At 46.3% G+C, this 23,432-nt stretch overlaps 1 protein-coding gene across 3 annotated transcripts in view; it reads right to left on the reverse strand.

The window, feature by feature from the left end:
* The window catches only part of adhfe1 (alcohol dehydrogenase iron containing 1), a 136,016-nt gene extending 115,396 nt beyond the window's left edge, over positions 1 to 20,620 (reverse strand). For 2 of the 3 annotated variants that reach the window (XM_070891556.1, XM_070891547.1), the window contains exons 1-2: positions 20,565 to 20,620; positions 1,255 to 1,292 (exon numbers count right to left, since the gene is read on the reverse strand). In XM_070891556.1, the coding sequence (XP_070747657.1) occupies positions 1,255 to 1,292; positions 20,565 to 20,617 (91 nt within the window). In that variant the 5' untranslated portion in view covers positions 20,618 to 20,620. Of the gene's footprint in view, positions 1 to 224; positions 766 to 1,254; positions 1,293 to 20,564 lie in introns of those variants that run through there. The other variant, XM_070891564.1, reaches the window with a different exon arrangement.
* Between the last annotated feature and the right edge of the window lie 2,812 nt (positions 20,621 to 23,432).

The raw sequence follows: 23,432 nt of genomic DNA on the forward strand, positions 1-23,432 counted from the left end.
CAATTTTACACGGGTTTTATAATCTGGGATTGTGACTTATACTTTTTTGACCTATAGGTCAGTTTCATGTTCCATGACCGCAGAAAACCATGGGATTGAGGCAACAAGACCTGCATTTACCAACCTGTATTGAAGTTAAAGCATCAAACTCTTCTTGCAGTTAAAACATAATGACCCCTATTTTCACCATGATTGTGCACCATTTTTTGGCGTGAAATACTCACTTTCCAACTTTCGCCGGCATTGACGATGTGCGGCAGTTTAAACATTTTTGGCGCAGACTCGAGTCAAAACGGGATCTGCCGCCGTTTTTGTGGACTTCATCGATTTTGGCCATCCACGATTTTTTTTCAGCGCGGCGCACACTGCCCAAAAGTCCCACAAAAAAACCATACGTTAACTTAAGGAATCAGCACGGCGCACAAAAGGACAGGAGCGAGGCAATAAGAATACGCAATAAAATATATTTTTTTGAGACAGGGAAGTCTTTTTGGAGCAAGGGAAGAAGATTTCCGGGCCGAAAGGACTACTCCCCACCAGCTGGACCCGCTGTAATTCCGGCCTGAATGCCCTTTTCCCACCCCCACCCCCAAAGCTCTCCCTGCAAGTTGAAGTTCGGGAGCCGGAAGGCCATTTGGTCCGTGATTGCAGCGGATCCGGCGGGGGGGAAGAGCGGTGGCAGCGGGTCCAGCTGGGGTGGGTGGGGGAGGAGGTCCTTTGTGGGCCTTTCTGCAGTGGTGGGGAAGCTGTCTTCCGCGTCTCTGGCTGCCGTGGCAACTTCAGCTTTTCGCGTATGCCCAGAGAGTTTTTAAACGCTCCGCCCCGCCCACCACCGGAATAACTTCGGAGCGCGCTGCGCCAAGTTCACATATTTCTTTGGTGAAAGTCCCGATTTGTTTTTCTGGTGCAAACGTACACAAAAAAAAACGTACGTTAACATGTGCGGGCGCCAAAAATCCAGCAGTGGAAAATAAGGGCCAATAATTACACAAAAATACTTGTAATATTTACTTTGGTAAATATGGATCCAGTCATTCACAACACACAGCCACTTACACAACTTTATACTCTTGAACTCATTAGTGGTCCCCCAGGCAACTAACTGCCAGTGTTTTAGCTGCCCTGTAGTTTTCTACGTGACTGCTTAAATACATTTTAACTACAATTAAGAATAATTTACCACCAACCCATATTCTATTGTCACCTTCTGCAAGGATCATAACAATTAATGATGTTCTCATAACAGAGTATTACCTTGTGAGTAAGTGAGAGAGTGAGCAGGACACCGATATCTAGTCAAATAACAAAAGATAAAAGATATTCAAATCACACAACTTTTCTCTACTATAGATAGTATAACATAATTGTTCTTAAATTATACTGCATTTAAATCTGTCAAATTCTGTTTAACAGTTGAGTTACTGTGCAAGGAAACCAGTGACTTCGGCTGCATTTACACTACAACTTCAATATTAGTACAAAGCACTTTCAAGTTTGCATCAACAATAAACTTGTTGGATTGGACTTTTAGACATTTCTGTTTTCAGGGCGAAAGCAGAGGCGGGGGCGGGAAAGTTACTGGCCGGGAAAAGGTTGTACTTCAGTAAGGAATCTTCGCCATCTGGACCCTGCACCAGGGTGCACAGTGCGAAGGGAGGTATTGTACAGCTTTCAAGGCACAAGAATGGGAAACTTGCGAACTAAAGTGCTGGGTCGTGTGCACTCTGAGAGGGGCCCGGGGGTAACCTTAAAAAAACATGGAAACATTCCCAAAACATTGCCCATGTCACCATAACGCAAATCGCAAAAAAAATTAAAAGAACAAACACTGGGACTTACCTTTACACACCGCCGCCAGCATGATTGGACTGCTCTGATTTGCCAGGTGGTCATTGCGAGTTGTGATAAAAAAAGGGCCTTGTAAATGTCTGGTGTGTCATCCAGGTTGGGTGGCACGCTTTAATAATTTATGTTTTACAGATAAACTCCAAAAAGAGTTTCAAAAGAGTTTCCAGGCATATGGGTCGGGTTCAAGTCAAAACTTGGACGGTGTTGCAACGAGAAGTGTTGCACACCCGGCGCAGCTCTAGTGCTGCCACAAAACCCGACCCAAAGTTCATAACCGGACGCAGGAGACTGCGCCTTCCCCCGCCCCGGAGCACAAAGGACCGGAAAATCCAGCCCGTTACATGTAAATTGGGTGTGACGATCCAAACAACTCCAATGTGAAGCCGAGCAAGACCCACTCCTCCAAGGAGTCTCACTCCACTTCACTCCAGTTTCCGCTCGAATTCAAACTGCAGCTACATATTCAGTCGCATAGGCAGATTTTTTCTCGGTGAATTGGGGGCGGGGATGGTAATGTTTGGATATGAGTTTGCCAGACTAAATCAAAATTACCTCAAAAAGTCTATTTTTTCAATTAGAAATTTCAAAGTAAGGTTCAAATCAAAACACTATTATTTCCATAATCGAACAATTCAAATAATGCAAATTTAAAAACTCTTGTTGGACGAAAACTTTAAACCACAGAATCAAAGTGCCAGTTATGTGTTGCTAGTCTATCAACAACTTGGCTACTATTTCACTACAATATCCCAGTAAACAATTAAAAGTGTAAGCTCAACTAATTTGTTTTCACTAATTGAATTTCACTGGCAAAACTAACTAGCTCTGGAAGAACATCCATTGTTCGTGTTCTATCAAGTGATTTCAAAAGGGAAGGTCATGTTTGACGAACCTTATTGAATTCTTTGAAGAAGTAACAGAAAGAGTAGACAAGGGTAATGTAGTAGATATAATATATTTAGATTTTAAAAAGGCCTTCGATAAGGTACCGCACAGTAGATTTATGACTAAGTTCAGAGCATGTGGAGTCAGGGGACAAGTACCAGAATGGAGAGCAAGCTGGCTACAAAACAGAAAACAGAATAGAGGTTCAGGGTAGTTACTCAGACTAGCAAAAGGTGGGAAGTGGTGTTCTACAAGGATCAGTGCTGGGACCACTGTAGTTCACCATTTACATAAACGATTTGGACTCGGGAATCGGAAGTACAATTTCCAAATTTGTGAATGACACCAAATTGGGGGGTATAGTTAATACTGAGGAAGACTGCAACAAACTAAAAGACATTAATAAACTTATGCAATGGGATTGTAATTGGCAAATTAATTTCAATATAGATAAGTATGAGGTAGTGTATTTTGGTAGGAAAAATAAGGAGGTCACATATTGCTTGGATAATAAGAGTCTAAATGGGGTAGAGGAGCAAAGTAATCTAAGGTACAGATACACAAACCACTAAAAGTAGCAATGTAGGTTAATAAGGCCATAAAAAAGCAAATCAAGTATAGTGGTTCATTTCTAGAGAGATAGAATTGAAAAACAGAGAAGTCACGTTAAACTTATATAGAACTTTGGTTAGACCACACTTGGAGTACTGTTAATTAATGGTCTTCATATTATAAAAAGGATATAGAGGCACTGAAGAAGGTGCAAAAAAGATTTACAAGGATACCACCAGAACTGAGGACCAGTAAATTGGCGTTGGTTGCTAATTAACATTAGCCCAGTGCTAAACTTACCTTGCAAGGCTGATTTTATGGCATTAGTCCTGGCAGAAGGCCCAATGTAGCGTGGCCATAGCGTCATTGCAGTAAAATTGAACAGGCTGGGACTCTTTTCCCTATAAAAGAAAAGTCTGAGGGGTGACCTGATAGAGGTCCGTAAGATATGAAAGTGTTTGATAGGGTAGGTGTAGAGAAGATGTTTGCACTCATGGGGAATACAAAACTAGAGTTTATAAATATAAGGTAGTCACTAATAAATACAATAGGGAATTGAGGAGAAACTTATTTACCCAGAGAAAGGTTAGAATGTGGAATTCACCACCACAAGGAGTAGTTCAGGCTGCTAGCATAGATGCATTTAAGAGGAAGCTAGATAAACAAATGGAGAAAGAGGAATGGAAGGATATGTTAATGGGGTTAGTTGAAAAGGGATGGTAGGAGGCTATGTGTGGAGCATAAACACAGCATGGACTAGGTGGGCCGAATAGCCTGTTTCTGTGCTTTACATTCTATGTAATTCTATGTACACCTTGGCCTAGAAGTTCAACTTCGCTAGAAACCTGCTGGTGCCACTGCGGGCCAAAGTTAATGGCTGCCAAGATTGATGGCGCTGGCAGTACCTGTAAATTGGCGCTGGTTACTAATTAACATTAGCCCAGTGCCAAACTTACCGTGCAAGGCCTATTTTATGACATTAGTCCTGGCACGAGGCCCAACGTAGCGTGGCTGTAGCATCATTGTAGTAAGAACAGCCTTCTTTCAAGGCTAGGCTGTCATTTTAAAAAGCAGTGCGGTCCCTTAAGGAGGAACTGCCTTCTAAATGAAAACAATTATTTAAAAACAGGCAGGTTTAAGCTCTTACAGCTCAAGTGCCTTCTGAAATAATAACATTAAAAAGAATTCCCAAATGGGAGTCTTCTGCTCTTAAAGCTTAATTGCCTTCTGCACCTAAAAAAATGGGAACAGTGCTTCAACACCAACACATATGGCTCAGCAAGCCTGGAAAGGGGCAACCACTGTCTCACATGCAGCACTCCAGCTTTGTGCAGGAGGTCAACACTGCAAGAGAGTGTTTTGTATGAGTAAAGAGTCTGACCAGATACTGTGAGCTCAAAGTAAAGCGTGACTTTAGTCTTTTATTATTGGTCTCCAGGGTGCCTCTCTAGCCTGTGAGGCCTCAAGTACAGGTGCTCCCAAGGAATTGTGGGATCCCTTGGGATTCCAGGGGATGAGCCCTCTGGTGGTTACACAAGGTAGTTACAGGTTTACACATATAACAACACTCCCTCCCCCGAAGTCACTATTTACAAGGTGAGTCGATCTGGGGCCTTTCTTTCCCTGGTTGATCGTCTCGGTGCAAATGCTGGTTTTGGTGAGTCGGTTGTTGGGCCCTCGTTTGGCTGCTGTGCAGCTGGCCTGCCTGGTGTGGCGAGTCCTGCTGGGCTGCTGCGGGTGATGGATTCTGCTTCGTGGTCAACCGCAGTGTCGGTTGCCACTGGTGTGTGTGTGTTGGGGGGTCAAAGAAGGTCGGGTCCAATGTGAGTTGCTCGGGATAGTCCGTGAATCCGAGTTTGGTTTGGTCCAAGTGTTTCCTCTAGATGAGTCCCTTTGAAAGTTTGACCCGAAACACCCTACACCCTCTTTGGCCACAACAGTGCCAGGAAGCCACTTGGGACCTTGTCCATAGTTCAACACAAATGCAGGATCATTAATTTCAATTTCGGTGACACATTTGCGCTATTATGATATGCACTTTGTTGAAGCTGCCTGCTTTCTACCCGTTTGTGTAGATCAGGTGGACTAACGAGAGCCTTGTCTTAAGTGCCCTTTTCATGAGTGGTTCAGTGGGGTGAACCGCAGTGAGCGAGTGGGGTCTCGTGCGGTAATTAAGCAGGACTCGGGATAGGCGAGTCTGCAGTGAGCCTTCAGTTACCCTCTTCAAGCTCTGCTTGATAGTTTGCACTGCTCTCTCTGCCTGACCATTGGATGCTGGTTTGAACAGGGCATTTGTAACATGTTTGATACCATTGCGGGTCATGAACTCTGAACTCGGCACTGGTGAAACACGGCCCATTGTTGCTCACAAGGACATCAGGCAGGCCGTGCGTGGCAAACATGGCCTGCAGGCTTTCAGTGGTGGCAGCAGACGTGCTTGCATTCAATCCATTTGGAGTACGCATCTAAACCACTAGGAACATTTTACCCAAGAACGGGCCTGTATAGTTGACATGGACCCTGGACCATGGTTTGAAGGGCCCAGACCATAAACGTAGTGGCGCCTCTCTGGGTGCATTGCTTAGCTGTGAGCATGTATTACATTTGTGCACGCAGGACTCTAAGTCCACATCAATACCGGGCCATCACACGTGGGATCTGGCTATCGCTTTCATCATTACAATGCTTGGGTGAGTACTGTAGAGATCACTGATGAAAGTGTCCCTGCCCTTTTTGGGTACTACCCGATTACCGCACAGAAGGCAGTCTAGTCTGCCTGTATAGACATTTCACCTTTGCGCCATTGGTACGACTTTATCTCTTCCTACATTTCTAATGGGACACTGGACCAGCTCCCGTGAAGCACACAATCTTTTACTAAGGACAGTAAGGGGTCCTGGCTCATCCAGGTTCTAATCTGTCGGGCGGTAAAGGGTGATTGCACACTCTCGAATACTTCCATTACCATGACTAAATCTGCGGACTGTGCCATTTCCACCCCCGTGGTGGGCGATGGCAGCCTACTGAGAGCATCGGCACAGTTTTCTGTGCCTGGCCTGTGGCGGATGGCGTAGTTGTATGCGGACAACATGAGCGCCCATCTCTGAATGTGGGCCGATGCATTCGTATTTATCCCCTTACTTTCAGAAAAGAGGGCTATCAGTGGCTTGTCAGTTTCCAATTCAAATTTGAGCCCAAACAGATATTGATGCATTTTCTGTACCCCATAAACACACGCTAACGCTTCTTTCTCAATCATGCTGTAGGTCCTCTCGGCCTTAGATAGACTTCTGGATGCGTTAACAGATTGCAATTTTCCAGATTCATTAGCTTGTTGCAATACACACCCGACACCATATGACGACGTATCACATGCTAGTACCAAACACTTACATGGATCATACAACACAAGCAATTTGTTTGAGCATAACAGTTTTCAAAGGCATTTTCTTGGCTTTTACCCCATACCCATACCTCTCCTTTACGCAGTAAGACATGCAGTGTTTCTAGCAGTGTGCTGAGACATTACCAAAGTAGTTCAGGAATCCTAGAAACGACCGCAGCTCCGTCACAGTCTATGGCCTCGGTGCATTCTCGATTGCCTCAGTCTTCGAATCGGTGGGCCTGACGCCGCGATTCTTCTCCCCAGGAACTCCACTTCAGGCGCCAGAAAAACGCACTTCGAGCATTTTAACCTGAGCCCCACGTGGTTGAGCCGACTAAGAACCTCCTCCATGTTCTGCAGATGCTTGACGGTGTCCCGACCTGTAACCAAGATATCGTCCTGGAAGACCACGGTGCGCGGGACCGACTTCAGTAAGCTTTCCATGTTTCTCTGGAATATCGCCGCGGCTGATCGAATCCCAAACGGGCATCTGTTGTAAATGAAGAGACCTTTGTGTGTGTTGATGCAGGTGAGGCCCTTCGATGATTCCTCCAGCTCCTGCGTCATGTGGGCCGAGGTCAAGTCCAGCTTCATGAACATTTTTCCTCCCGCCAGCATCGCAAAAAGATTGTCTGTCTTTGGTAGTGGGTATTGGTCCTGTAGGTAGAAACGATTGATACTTATTTTGTAATTACCATAGATTCTGACAGTGCCGTCTCCCTGGAGGACTGGAACAATTGGACTGGCCCAGTCGTTGAATTCGATCGGCGAAATGATGCCCTCTCGTTGCAGCAGGCCCAGCTCTATCTCCACCCTCTCTCCATGTACGGTACTGCTCTCGCCTTGTGATGGATAGGTCGCGCCCCCGGAATTAGGTGGATCTGCACTTTTGCTCCTTGGAACATCCCGATGCCTGATTTGAACAGCGAGGGAAGCTTAAGACCTGGGCACAAAAAGTGTCATCAACAGACGAGAGCGCTCGGACGTCATCCCAGTTCCAGCATATCTTTCCCAGGCAGCTCGTGCCGAGCAGCGTGGGACCATCGCCCGGTACCACCCAGAGTGGTAGCTTGTGCACCGCTCCATCGTAGGAGACCTTTACAGTAGCACTGCTGATTACGGGAATCAGTTCCTTTGTGTAAGTTCTCAATTTAGTGCAAATTGAAGTCAGGACTGGCCTTGGGGCCTTGCTGCACCACAACTTATCGAACGTATTTTTGCTCATAATGGACTGGCTCGCGCCCATGTCCAGCTCCATTGACACCGGGAGTCCATTTAATTCAGCCTTCAGTATTATCGGGGGAAACTTTGTGGTAAATGTGTGCACCCCATATACCTCTGCCTCCTCGGTCTGAGGCTCTGGTTCATCGTGATCCGGTGTGGATTTGTCCTCCTCTGCAACATGGTGGTTTGCAGGATTAGCAAGGTTTGCAGCTCGCCTGCACATACGTTGGAGGTGTCCCACAGCACTTGCAAACGTATCCTTTGAAGTGGCATGAATGGAAACAATGATCACCCCCGCAGCGCCAACAAGGTGTTAATGGCCTAGCATTCATCACCCTTGATGGTGGACTCAGACATCTGCGGACATGCAGCTGCAGGCAGATTTTTCGTAAGGCCATACGTTGGTGCCCCGCAAATGGTGAGGAGAATCGCCCTTCGTTTGGCAGTGTTCGCTTCTCCTTCCAGCTCGTTGGCCACGAAGTATTGGTCAAGTCGCTCCACGAAGGTTTCCCAATCATCTCCCTCCAAAAATTTCTCCAGGGTGCCCACTGTTCTCTACATTGTTGGGTTCATCATTTGTATCTTGTCGCCAGTTGTTGTTATGAATAAAGAGTCTGACCAGATACTGTGAGCTCAAAGTAAAGTGTGACCGTAGTCTTTTATTACAGGTCTCCAGAGTGCCTCTCCAGCCTGTGAGGCCTCCTTAAGTATAGTTGCTCCCAAGGGATTGTGGAATCCCTTGGGACTCCAGGGAATGAGCCCTCTGGTGGTTACACAAGGTATTTACAGGTTTATATATATATAGGTTCTTTACCCACAGGAGTCATGTGGCCTGCCAGAAAGACAGATTATGGGATCACATCACCGAGGCCAGTGTAGCCCCCAGAACCTAGCTCCAATGCCCAAAGAAGCTTCATGACCTCAGTTCAGTGGTCAAGATCAGTGAATGCATCTTCAAAAGCCGTCTCTTACCAATTGCAGAACTATCCTCACAAACTGTTCATTGTATGACCCCGCCCCCCCCAATCAATCACCCAGCAATAATCTACCAAACACAAGGCACACCTTCCCCCTTGCCTTGGCGGAGATAGTGCTAACCATTCTTGGCAGGGGCATGCTGAGCCCTTGGCCAGTGGCGGGGCAGAAAGGGAACAAGATACAGGTATCCTCATACATTATCCTCCTCCTCACATGCACCTCATGTTTTCCAGCGCTCCCCTCATCACAGCTCCAACCTTGTGCCTTCTTCATTTCATATACCCAAGAAATGCAGCCTGTCCAGCCAATGGTTGACCAGGAAAAGGGACTGGAGCATAAAGCAGAAGAAACACTGTCACTCAATTTCACACTCCCATCCACCAGCTCCTTAAGGTCGACCTGCAAGGCCATTTGTAGTGTCCCTCACTGAAAGTCAGCAGCCATACTGCAGCCACTGGGGTAGCATTGCATGACATCAGTCGGATAGGCAAAGGCATACACAAGACAATCAACTAAGGGAACGTATAAGGGTGATGAGTTGATTCCTTGATGTCATATTGGATGGACAGATGTATAAAGTTGGATTGGAAAGTTTGTTAATGTGGTGGCTTTTATTTCAGCATTGTGGCCAAGAGGATGCTGTGATGGTTAGTAACAGGGGGATGGTAAGGTGTGGCACCTATGTTGAAAGGGGAACATAAGAAATAAGAAATAGCAGGAGTAGGCCACGTGGCCTCTCGAGCCTGCTCCGCCTTTTAATAAGATCATGGCTGATCTGATCATGGACTCAGCTCCACTTCCCTGCCCGCTCCCCATAATCCTTTATTGCCTTACTGCTCAAAAATCTGTCTACCTCTGCCTTAAATATATTCAATGACCCAGCCTTCAAAGCTCTCTGGGACAGAGAATTCCACAGATTTACAACCCTCAGAGAAGAAATTCCTCCTCATCTCAGTTTTAAATGATCGGTCCCTTATTCTGAGACTATGTCCCCTAGTTTTAGTTTCCCTATGAGTGGAAATATCCTCTCTGCATCCACATTCTTGAGCCCCCTCATTATCTTCTATGTTTCGATAAGATCACCTCTCATTCTTCTGAACTCCAATGAGTATAAGCCCAACCTACTCAACCTTTCATAAGTCAATCTCCTCATCTCAGGAATCAACCTAGTGAACCATCTCTGAACAGCTTCCAATGCAAGTATATCCTTCCTTAAATATGGAGACCAAAACTGCACGCAGTACTCTAGGTGTGGCCTCCCCAACACCCTGTACAGTTGAAACAGGACTTCTCTGCTTTTAGACTCCATCCCTCTTGCAATAAAGGCCAACATTCCATTTGCCTTCCTGATTACTTGCTGTACCTGCATATTAACTTTGTGTTTCATGCACAAGGACCACCAGGTCTCTCTGTACTGCAGCACTTTATAATTTAAATGGAGAAAAATTGCAATTTGCTTTTCTATTATTTCTGCCAAAGTGGATAACCTCACATTTTGCCACATTATTCTCCATCTGCCAAATTTATGTCTTCACAATTTGTTTTCCCGCCCACCTTTGTATCTTCGGCAAACTTGGCTACATTACACTTGGTCACTTCATCCAAGTCATTAAAATAGATTGTAAATAGTTGAGGACCCAGCACTGATCCCTGCGGCACCCCACTAATCACTGTTTGCCAACCGTAAAATGACCCATTTATCCCGACTCTCTGTTTTCTGTTAGGTAGCCAATCCTCCATCCATGTTAATATATTACCCCCAACCCCGTGAACTTTTATCTTGTGCAGTAACCTTTTATGTGACATCTTATGGAATGCCTTCTCGAAATCCAAATTTGGGACTTAGGGTTATGGTCAATGGTACTACAGGCAAATGATTCCATCCCAGATATCCTGGCTAGAAAGGGGCCTGTCTGGGTTGCATCCTTCCTTTTACTTTCTCCTCTTCCCTCTGCAAACAGATGCTGGAAATCTGAAATAAGAACACAAAATGCTGGAAATATTCAACAGGCTAGGCACGATCTTGACCAGAGATGTGAACTCTCTCCATGGATGCTGCCCGACTTGCTGAGTATTTCCAGCATTTTCTGTCTTCTCAGAGGCCTTCCTTTACCATCCGAGGCCTTGCAAGCATGCAAAAGCACTCACTGCACACTTAAAAAACTTTAACCATGTATTGCATCAAGCCAATACTTCAACAAAATATAGAAAATCCAGTCAAAAAGCTTAAATGCAAACTTACCTGAAAGATGTGTGGGTTCCTTTAAGAAGTGCTGACTGTTGTGCTCTTGCTCTATTTATTTGTTACAGCTCACTGGACTGGCATTAGGACCCTGCGGGAGCTATTTACAGTTGCTGTACACTCATGCTGATTTATGCCGGTTTGGGACTCCATTTTGGGTTGTATAAAAGCATAGTTAAGTAAAGTTACATTACTCCTGGCTCAGTTTGTCAGTTATTTACACGTACAGCACACAATTTGGCAACGAGGATGACTCAAATTAATCTTACCACCACCCCCCCCACCTTTCCTCTCCACACTCTGGGACCCTCCAATTCCTTGGCCGAGATGGATAAAAAGTTTTTCTACCTACATCACGGCAAGTGGGTTAGACGGTAACAACGTAACACCAGCTCGCCGCTGCACAATACCACTGCCTCGGCACTGAGGGCCAACGGCATCTTTGGCCAAATCGAAGACACGGAGTCCTACGACAAAATGGTAAGCGCCCCAGAGAATTATTTTGGGCCAAAGAAAAGTACCGTGATGGAGAGATACCAATTTCATAAAAGGAGGCAAGGGAACAGTGAACCAAACAGTACATCATTTCATTAACTGAACTGGCCGCTATGTGCACCTTTGAAGCACTTAGAGGAAATGATCAGGGATCAAATTATTAAGAAAACAATGATCATCTGCATTCGGGAACGCTATTGGAGGATGATAAATTGACATTAGACAAAGGAACTAATTTGGCCATCCAAATCGAATCAGCACTTTGATTCAAAAGCGATCAGATCCTCTGCTCCCCGTGCAGTAGACAGCAGCTACAGCACATGTGCAAGGGGTTCGTCCAAAACGGAAATCACAGCAGAGACCCAGGGGTAGTAATAAGCCACCCAGTACGGATCGCAGGCCTAACTTCCACTGCTTTAATTGTGGGGAAAAATTACACTCAGCAAAGAATCCTAACTGTCCTGCAAGTGGGAAAAAATGCTCTGCATGTGGTAAATGAACCATTTTGCTAGTGTCTGTCGCTCGTCGCAACATATTCGACATGTAGACAACCCAGATAGTGATAAACCCAGTATGGTTTACATCGTTAGTGACATTTCGCACATCGGTTCAGGCAAATGCAAGGACTGTGATGTAAACATTGATGACACGCCTTGCTGCCTCCTCATTGACCTTGGAGCCAAAGTCTCTATATTGAGCAAGGCCGTGTACAAAACCCACTTCACGCATCGTCAACTGCAGCCTGCAACTTCCATTCTCTACATGCGTACTCCAACTCCAAAATTGATATATTTGGGGTCATATCTGTCCCGATATACTACAAGGACATAATATTGGAGGACTTTTCCTTTTATGTCGCAAAGGGATGAATTATTCATGGGTGTTGACCTTTTTGACAAATTTGGGCTCACAGTTTATGACCCAACCGGCACACTTGTGTACACAGTAGACTTTGACAAGCAGTTTCCCTCAATCTTCACAGGATTTGGAGTGACAACAAAATTCTGCCATCGTCCCTGCGTTGCCCTTCTGTCAAACCGGTTATGCAGCGACTTCACCGTCTACCATTCGCGGTTCGCGACCAAGTATCTGCAGAATTAATGCGATTCGAATCTCTGAATCATTGACAGCAGTGACTTCTCACCCTGGATATCGAACTTAGTCATTGCTTGGTGTAAAAATGAGGAGATCCGCCTAAGCATCGACCTAAAATGGTCAACAAGGCCTTCATCCCCGACAAGTACCCTCTTCCTACCTGTTGTGTAGTCAGACTGGACACTGTGAGCTCAAGTAAAGTGTGACCTTCGTCTTTTATCGCAGGTCTCCAGAGTGCCACTCCAACCTGTGAAGCCTCCTTAAATACCTGTGCTCCCAAGGGATTATGGGATCCCTTGGGACTCCAGGGGATGAGCCCTCTGGTGGCTGTAGAGAGTAAATACAAGTATACATATATAACAACACTTATCCCCAAAGTCAAAAGTGTAACTATTTACAATGTGAGTCGATCTGGGGCCCTTCTTGCCCTGGTTGATTGTCTCGGTGTGAAAGCTGGTGTTGTTGAATCATTTGTTGGGCCCTCGCTGGGCTGCTGTGCAGCCTGCCTTACTGGGCTGCCTGGTGTGTTGGGCCCTGCTGGGCTGCTGTGGATGACAGGTTCTGCTTCGTGGTCAACCATGGTGCCGGTTGCCACTGGTGTGTATGTTGGGGGATAAAAAAGGTAGGGTCCAAGGTGGGTTTGCTCAGGATAGTCCGTGAATCTGAGTGTTTCCGGTGAATGAGTCCATTTGAAAGTTTGACCCGAAACACACTGCTCCCCTCTTTGGCCACGACAGTGCCGGGAAGCCACTTGGGACCTTGTCCATAATTTAATACAAATACAGGATCATTGATTTCAATCTCGCGTGACACATTTGCGCAATCATGGTATGCACTTTGTGAAGCCGCCTGCTCTCTACTTGTTCATGGAGGTCAGGGTGAACTAACAAGAGCCTTGTCTTAAGCGCTCTTTTCATGGGCAGTTCAGCAGGTGGGATCCCAGTGAGTGAGTGGGGTCTCGTGCAGTAGCTAAGCAGAACTTGGGATAGGCGAGTCTGCAGTGAGCCTTCAGTTATCCTCCAAGCCTTGCTTGATGGTTTGCACTGCTCTCTGCCTGACAATTGGACGCTGGTTTAAACAGGGCAGATGTGACATGTTTGATCCCGTTATGGGTCATGAATTCTTTGAACTCCGCAGTGGTAAAACATGGCCCGTTGTCGCTCACCAGGACATCGGGTAGGCCGTGTGTGGCAAACATGGCCCGCAGGCTTTCAGTAGTGGCAGCAGACGTGCTAGCCGACATTATCTCACATTCAATCCACTTGGAGTACGTGTCTACAACCACAAGAAACATTTTACTCAAGAATGGGCTTGTATAATCGACGTGTACCCTAGACCACGGTCTGGAGGGCCAAGACCATAAACTTAGCTGCGTCTCCCTGGGCACATTGCTTAACTGCGAGCACGTATTACATCGGTGAACGCAGGACTCTAAGTCCACATTGAAACCGGGCCACCACAGGTGGGATCTGGCTATCTCTTTCATCATGATGATGCCTGGGTGAGTACTGTGGAGGTCATTGATGAAGGTGTCTCTGCCCTTCTTGGGGACCACTACTCGATTGCCCCACAGAAGGCAGTCTGCCTGTATAGACATTTCACCTTTGCGCCGCTGGAACGGCTTTATCTCTTCCTGCATTTCCACTGGGACACTGGACCAGCTCCCGTGAAGCACACAGCTTTTGACTAAAGATAATAAGGGGTCCTGGCTTGTCCAAGTTTTGATTTGCCGGGCAGTGATGTGTGATTGCTCACTCTCAAATGCTTCCATAAATCTGCGGGCTGCGCCATTTCCACCCCCGCGGTGGGCAATGGCAGCCTACTGAGAGCATCAGCGCAGTTTTCTGTGCCTGGCCTATGGCGGATGGCGTAGTTGTATGCGGACATCTCTGGATGCGGGCCGATGCGTTGGTATTTATCCCTTTACTCTCGGAGAATAGGGATATAAGTGGCTTATGGTCAGTTTCCAATTCGAATTTTAGCCCAAACAGATATTGATGCATTTTCTTTACCCCATAGACACACGCTAACGCTTCTTTCTCAATCATGCTATAGGCTCTCTCAGCCTTAGACAGACTCCTGGATGCATAAGCAACTGGTTGCAGTTTCCCAAAATCATTAGCTTGTTGCAATACATACCCAACGCCATATGACGACGCATCACATGCTAGTACCAAACTTACATGGATCATATAACACAAGCAATTTGTTTGGGCATAACTATTTTCTTGTTTTTACAAAGGCATTTTCTTGGTTTTTGCCCCAAACCCATTCATCCCTTTTTCATAGTAAGACATGCAGTGGGGTTCTAACAGTGCTGAGACCCGGTAAGAAGTTACTAAAGTAGTTCAGGAGTCCCAGAAACTACCGCAGCTCCGTCATGTTTTGTGGCCTTGATTGCCTCCATCTTCGCGTTGGTGGGCCTGATGCCATCCGCCGTAATCCTCCTTCCCAGGAACTCCACTTCAGGCGCCAGGAAAACGCACTTCGAACGTTTTAACCTGAACCCCATGCGGTTGAGTCGACTAAGAACCTCCTGCGGGTTCTTCAGATACACGACTGTGTTCCGACCTGTGACCAAGATGTCATCCTGGAAGACCACGGTGCGCGGGACCGACTTCAGTAATCTTTCCATGTTTCTCTGGAATATCGTCGCCGCTAATCGGATTCCAAACGGGCACCTGTTATAAACAAAAAGACCTTTGTGCATGTTGATGCAGTTGAGGGCCTTCGATGATTCCTCCAGTTCCTGCGTCATGTAGGCTGAAGTCAGATCCAGCTTCATTAACGTCTTTCCTCTCGCCAGCTTTGCAAAGAGGTCATCGGCCTTTGGTAATGGGTACTGGTCCTGCAGGGAGAAACGATTGATAGTTACTTTGTAATCACCCCTTGAGGACTGGGACGATAGGACTGGCCCACTCGTTGAACTCGATCGGGGAAATTATGCCCTCTCTTTGCAGCCGGTCTAGCTCGATCTCTACCCTTTCTCTCATCATATACGATACTGCTCTCGCCTTGTGATGGATCGGTCGCGCCCCCGGAATTAGGTGGATCTGCACTTTTGCTCCTTGGAATTTCCTGATGCCTGGTTCGAACAGCTAAGGAAATTTGTTTAAGACCTGGGCATACGAAGTGTCGTCAGCGGGTAATAGCGCTCGGACGTCGTCCCAGTTCCAGCGTATCTTTCCCAGCCAGCTCCTGCCGAGCAGCGTGGGACCATCGCCCGGTACCACCCAGAGTGGTAGCTTCTGCGCCACTCCATCGTAGGAGACCTTTACGGTAGCACTGCCGATTACAGGAATCAGTTGTTTCATGTAAGTTCTTAGTTTCATGCAAACAGGAGTTAAGACTAGCCTTGAGGCCTGGTTGCACCACAACCTTTCAAAAGTCTTTTTGCCCATGATGGACTGGCTCACGCCTGTGTCCAGCTCCATCGACACCGGGAGTCCATTTAGTTCAACATTCAGCATTATCGGGGGACAATTCGTGGTGAATGTGTGCACCCCATGTACCTCTGCCTCCTCGATCTGAGGCTCTGGTTCGTCGTAATCCTCCGTGGATCTGTCCTCCTCTGCAACATGGTGGTTTGCAGGTTCAACAGGCTTTGCAGCTTACCTGCACACTCGTTGGAGGTGTCTCATTGTTCCACAGCCCTGGCAAACATACTCTTTGAATCGGCATGAATGGAAACGATGATCACCCCCGCAGTGCCAACAAGGTGTTAATGCCCTTGCATTCATCACCCTTGATGGTGGACGCAGACATCTGCGGAAGTGTAGCTGCAGGTATGTGTGACCTGCCCTGTACATTTACGATTCGAAAACAACATCACTTTGTTCACAGTACTTGTAGCAGCACTTGTGTGCTGAGAGATTTGCTTCATATTGTCAATGATGGCAATGAATGCCTGGGCTATCGCTATGGCCTTACTCAAGGTTGGGGTCTCTACAGTCAAAAGTTTGCGATGTATGGTTTCGTGGCCAATGCCAAGTACGAAAAAGTCTCTGAGCATGTGCTCCAAATGTCCTTCAAATTCGCAATGTCCTGCGAGGCGTCTTAGCTTGGCGACATAACTTGCCACTTCCTGGCCCTCAGACCTTTTGTTGGTGTAGGTACCTCGCCATCAGAACGCTTTCCTTCTGGTTCAAATGCTCTCGGACCAGTGTGCACAAATTGTCGTACGATTTCTCCGTGGGTTTCGCTGGAGTGAGCAGATTCTTCATGAGGCCATGCATTGGTGCCCCACAGACGGTGAGGAGGATCGCCCTTTGTTTGGCAGCGCTCTCTTCCCCATCTAGCTTGTTGGCCACGAAGTATTGGTCGAGTTGTTCCACAAAAGTTTCACAATCATCTCCCTGCGAGAATTTCTCCAGGATGCCCACTGTTCTCTGCATCTTTGGGTTCGCGATCTGTATCTCGTCGCCAGTTGTTGTGTATGGAGAAAGAGTCAGACTGAACACTGTGAGCTCAAAGTAAAGTGTGACCGTAGTCTTTTATTGCAGGTCTCCAGAGTGCCTCTCCAACTTGTGAAGCCTCCTTGAATATCTGTGCTCCCAAGGGATTATGGGATCCATTGGGACTCCAGGGGATGAGCCCTCTGGTGGCTGTACAGAGTAAATACAAGTATACATATATAACACTACCATCGACGATTGTCTTCAGAATTCCACAGCTCAATAGTCTTTACGAAACTCGACATACACCGCAGTTACATGCAAATACGTGGAGGACAGCAAACCGCACACGGCATTCACGACGCATGATGGTCTGTATCAGTATCGACGCATGCTCTATGGACAATCTCCTGCACCAAGTGCATTTCAGAAGATTGTCACTACTATGCCAGCAAGCATAGAGGGAGCCCTCAATCTGCTTGCCGATATCGTCGTCCATGGACGGACAATGGAAGAATATGACCAGCGACTTCACGCAGTTATGGCTAGACTTGCTACACATAACATTACACTTAATGCCGATAAGTGTACATTCGCTGCTGGAGAAATAAACTTTCTGGGCTATAGAGTCACAGCAGAAGGTGTCAAGCCAATGCTTGACAACATTGATGCGATCCAGCGAATGCAGGAGGCTACCAACGTCAAAGAACTTTCATCATTCCTCGGCACTTGTAACTTCTATCTGAAGTTCGCCCCACACTATGCGCACATTGCCGAACTACTTCGCAAGTTGCAGCGCAAGGACGTTCCTTGGGAATGGACAGATTCACCACCCTTAAGGAGAAAATCACCTATCCTCATGCACTTTGATCCAAATGCCACTACGTATATCACCATGAATGCATTAAGCACCGCCTTGGGTGCTGTGCTCTCGCAATGGATTGATGGCCTGGAACGCCCAGTTGCCATGCCTCTCGCACGCTCTCGTCTGCAGAACGTAAATACGCTACAGGGGAACGTGAAGCACTTGCTTGCACCTATGCATGTAAACACTGGCACATCTACCTCTATGGTAGGAAATTTACTCTCCGTACAGATCACCAAGTGCTAACTACGCTAGTCGCTACAACTGGATCTGGGCACAGACCATTACGAATCAGCCGATGATCAGATTGCCTTCATCAGTATAACTTTGATGTACAGTACATCACTGCCAGTCACAAACACATAGCTGACATGCTCAGTCGCTCAACACCTGTTTCGGATTCTGGTGCTGACTTGTTCACAGATGACGACACATATGTTACGTCGATCATCACTCAGTCCATCAGAAACCTTGTCTCCTGTGACGAACTCAAAACCAAATCAGAGTGATGCTACGCTCCAGCATGTGTGCCACTTCCTCCAAACGGAGTGGCCTAAGCAAATTCCGGAAGAGCTGAAAACATTCCACAGACTTCGCGATGAATTTTAAGTTTGGAACGATGGTTGCCTAGCTCGTGGTGATAAAGCAGTAATTACCAAGTCGCTCCAACAGCGCGTTCTCTCATTGGCACACGATGGACACGCTGGCATTGTCCGCATGAAGCAGAAATGTCGCGATTCAGTATGATGGCCTGGGATTGACACTCGCATCGAGGAGTTTGTCTCTCACTGCAAAGCATGCAGTGTGAGCGAAAAGGTCACAAACATCCAACCAGCGCTAATGAAGCCCATTCCATGGCCACAAAAACCATGGCAACAACTTCAGTTGGATATCTTCGGTCCAGTTGAAGCAGCCCCACAGCACCAGCATTTCCTTGTTGTAGTACATGACCTACATTCCAAATGGCCAGAAATCGCTACAACAATTTCAGTGACCTCATCAACGATCGTCACTATTCTGCAGCATATGTTCTCAAAGTAGGGCCTCCCAGAGATCATAATCACTGACAATGGACCACAGTTTGTGTCCGACCAGTTCGTGGATTTCCTCACTCGCTATGCTATTGAGCATTGCCTTACTGCTCGGTACAATCCTCAAAGCAATGGAGCTGTTGAGTGTTTTAACTTCGTCATCAAAGAGGGTTTGAAAGCCAACCTCAAAGCAGGCCAAACATTCGACAAGGCGGTTCAAATCATTCTCCGCACATACCATTCGACAAAGCACTCGCTAATGGGGAAGGCACCCACTGAGCTCATGATTGGGCGGAATTGTCGCTGACTACTGGATATTCTCAAACCCTCAGCCAAACCTAGCGTGAAGAGACCAGTAGGATGGAACAGAGGCACCTTTCTGTTTCCCAACCAAAACCTAGAGCAAACACCGCAAGCTCCATGCCAGCTTCAGCGTATCAGAACATGACCTGGTGATCTCAAGGACTTTGTCTGTACATAGACTGTGATTTTAAAAAGGGGGGAAAAATATGTTGTGTTCATATTCTATTTATTTGTTACCGCTCATTGGACGGGTATTAGAACCCTGCGGGAGCTATTCACAGTTGCTGTACTTATGCTGGTTTATGCCGATTTGGGTTGTATAAAAGCACAGGTAAGTAAAGTTACATTACTCCTGGCTCAGTTTGTCAGTTATTTACACATACACAACACTGACCAGGGTCTCGATCAGTATGCTGCACACTCGCTTTTCAGAGCGAAATTAGGACCCAGTGCTGAGTCCAAGTTTGCAGAGCACGGCGTTAAGTCGGCTTGCATCTCCAGAGCCAGCAGAAAAATGGCGGCTGCCGAGTCCCGCGCCAGAGAGGAGCGTTAGTCGCGGCCACCATTTTTTTCCGGGATTGCACCGGTAACTAGCCCAATTTCTGAGCCTCTATTTCAAAAGGAGTGGTTCAATATAGAAATTTTGGGGGTGGTGGGGGAGGTGAAGGGAGGGTGCTTCAACATCCCCTCCCACCCCCATGGCATTGCAGTTATGTGAGTGAGCTCTTCATTACTTAAAGCCAAAACGTTCAGGAATTTTCACGAATGGTATTTGGAATAAAGCAGAGTTATCAATTAAAGATTTAACATTTGCAGTTTAATCTTCTAGTAAGATAATCTACTGTCGATGTTCATAGTTATTAAATACATTTACATCTTATACGGTTTCACTCAGCGCTGGCTAAATCCGTGTATATAAGGCCTGAATTGAGTGGCCAGCCAGGAGTAGTGCGGCTCCGCACAGCTTGCAATGGCAGGGAAATTACTGTCCAAGATCCAGAGGCCGCTGTCCTTCAGCAATGACATGCAGGGGCAGAACCCCACTACAGCAGGCGGCTGTGAGGAGCAGCTCAGGGTCGGGGTGTTCCGGATCGTCTGCCACTGCCGGGAAGCTGGCTGGGAAACTCCCCGGACAGAGAGTACCTGCACATCCCAAGACTGACGCTGCAAGGACACTGACCGGCCATTAGCGTGACTAAGGGACAGATCGGATCCACAATCATTCCTTTAAAAGTAAACTCTATTTGGTTCGGTCTTGGTGACTTACGACGCCTGTTGCAGCTGCTTCAACAACTGAACAACTCTCTCCCGACCGGCCATGACTTTTAGATAGTGGAGAACTATGGGATAGCAAGGAATAACAAACATCCCCAGCTCAAAATAAACATCTGCTCAACCGTATAATTTTTAAAATCCCAGCAGCATTTATTTATCTATTAGCACAAAACAAAATCATAGAATCTGACAACACAGGAGGCCATTCTGCCTGTGCCAGTTCTGTGAAAGAGTTATACAATTCGTCCCATTCCTCCCGTGCTCTTTTTTATTAGTTTGTGCGATGTGGGGTATCGCTGGCAAGGCTGGCATTTATTGCCCATCAGAAGGTAGTGGCGAGTCACCTTCTTGAACCATAGAAGGCAGTTAAGAGTCAACCACATTGCTGTGGCTCTGGAGTCACATACAGGCAGATTTCCTTCCCCAAAGGACATCAGTGAATCAATGGTCACCATTACTGATACTAGCTTTTTAATTCCAGATTTTTATTGGATTAACTGAATTTAAATTCCCCAGCTGCTGTGGTGGGATTTGAACTCATGGCTCTGGATTACTAGTCCAAGCTTCTGGATTACTAGTCCAAGCTTCTGGATTACTAGTCCAGTAACATAACCAGTAGGCTACTGTACCCAGTCTTTCCCCAGTCCTTCAAAATGTTCCTTTTCCAATATATATTCAATTCCCTTTTGAAGATTGCTATTGAATCTGCTTCCACCACCCATTCAGGCAATGCATTTCAGATCATAACTCGCTGAGTAAAGAAAAAATCTTATCTCTAATTCTTTTGCTAATTATTTTAACTTTGTCCCCTCTGGTCACCAACCCTCCTGCCAGTGAAAACATTTCTTCTTATTTACTCAAATAGCATTTTCATATTTGAATAACCTGTGCCCTATAAATGCAAGAACAGAAATATATGTGTCAGTTTTACTCATCTCTGAAACAAGAAGTTATGAGTCGAAGCCACACTCCAGGATTTAAGCACATAATCAATAGGTTGATACGTCAGTGCAGTACTGGAATGCTAAACTGCTGGAGTTGTCATTTTTGAATGAGATGCAAATGATTTCATTATGCAATTTGAAGAGCAAAGAGATTGCCCAGTGACCTGGTCAGCATTCCTCCTCTACCAAAAACAGCTTCCTTGTGTGAAAGCTTGCCATTATTCCTTATATAACAGTGACTACACTACAAAAGTACTTGATGCAAAAAAAAAACTGCAGATGCTGGAAATCTGAAATAAAAACAGATATTGCAGAAAACTGACAGGTCAGTCAGCATCAGTGGAGAAGAGACAGGTGCTAACAGGTGCAGATCTGTGAAGGATCTGCAAAACAAAAATGGACAGGTGTATTAATACAATCAGAAAAGAGGAGGGAAATACATATATACATAGGCAACCCCAGAGAGGAATTATGAGTGGAACAATGTAATAATTCACCTTGCTCAAGCAATGGACAGAAATATTAAGACATTAAACAAACAAAAGGGTGTGTAAACGATTAAGAGAGTGGGGGATATATGAGAAAATGGAAAAGATATAAACTACGGGAAACCTGAGAGTCAGGTGTGAAATTAAAATAGGTTTAAAATATGATTGCTATAGTACATACTTAGAAACATAGAAATTTACAGCGCAGAAGGAGGCCATTGCAGCCCATCATGTCTGCGCTGGCCGACAAAGAGCCGCACGACCCTTGGTCAGCAGCCCTAAAGGTTACATATAAACCTATGAACAATGACGGAAAGGCAAAGAGCACCCAGCCCAACCAGTCCGCTTCACACAACTGCGACACCCCTTATACTGAAACATTCTACACTCCACCCCAACCAGAGCCATGTGATCTCCTGGGAGAGGCAAAAACCAGATAAAAATCCAGGCCAATTTAGGGAGAAAGAATCTGGGAAAATTCCTCTCCGACTCATCCAGGCGATTGACACTAGTTCAGGAGATCACCCTGGCCATATTCTATTCTCTGCAGTACTTACCATTATATCTGCACCGTCCAACAAAAAGTCATCCAGTCTAATCCCAATTACCAGCTCTAGGTCCGTAACACTGCAGGTTACTGTATTTTATGTGCCCATCCAACCATCTCTTAAAAGTGGTGAGGGTTTCTGCATCCACCACTCTTCCAAGCAGTGAGTTCCAGATTCTCTGCCCTCTGCGTAAAGAAGCTCCCCCTCAAATCTCCTCTAAACCTTCCACCAACCACCTTAAAACTATGCCCCCTTGTAATAGACCCCTCCACCAATGGAAATAGGCCCTTATTAGCCACTGTGTCCAGGCCCCTCAATTTTTTTGTACACCTCAATGAGGTCTCCTTTCAACCTCCTCTGTTCCAATGAGAATAAACCCAGCCTATCCAATCTGTCCTCATAAGCAAGATTCTCCATTCCAGGCAGGATCCTAGTAAATCTCCTCTGCACCCCCTCTAGTGCAATCACATCCTTCCTATAATATGGTGACCAGAATTGCATGCAGTACTCCAGTTGTGGCCTAACCAAAGTTAAAGCACATGGGATTGGGGGTAGTGTGCTGACATGGATTGAGAACTGGTTGTCAGACAGGAAGCAAAGAGTAGGAGTAAATGGGTACTTTTCAGAATGGCAGGCAGTGACTAATCGGGTACCGCAAGGTTCTGTGCTGGGGCCTCAGCTGTTTACACTGCACATTAATGATTTAGACGAGGGGATTAAATGTAGTATCTCCAAATTTGCGGATGACACTAAGTTGGGTGGCAGTGTGAGCTGCGAGGAGGATGCTGAGGCTGCAAAGTGACTTGGATAGGTTAGGTGAGTGGGCAAATGCATGGCAGATGAAGTATAGTGTGGATAAATGTGAGTTTATCCACTTTGG

Source organism: Pristiophorus japonicus, chromosome 1 (assembly GCF_044704955.1).
Source record: "Pristiophorus japonicus isolate sPriJap1 chromosome 1, sPriJap1.hap1, whole genome shotgun sequence".
Lineage (NCBI taxonomy): Eukaryota > Metazoa > Chordata > Chondrichthyes > Pristiophoridae > Pristiophorus > Pristiophorus japonicus.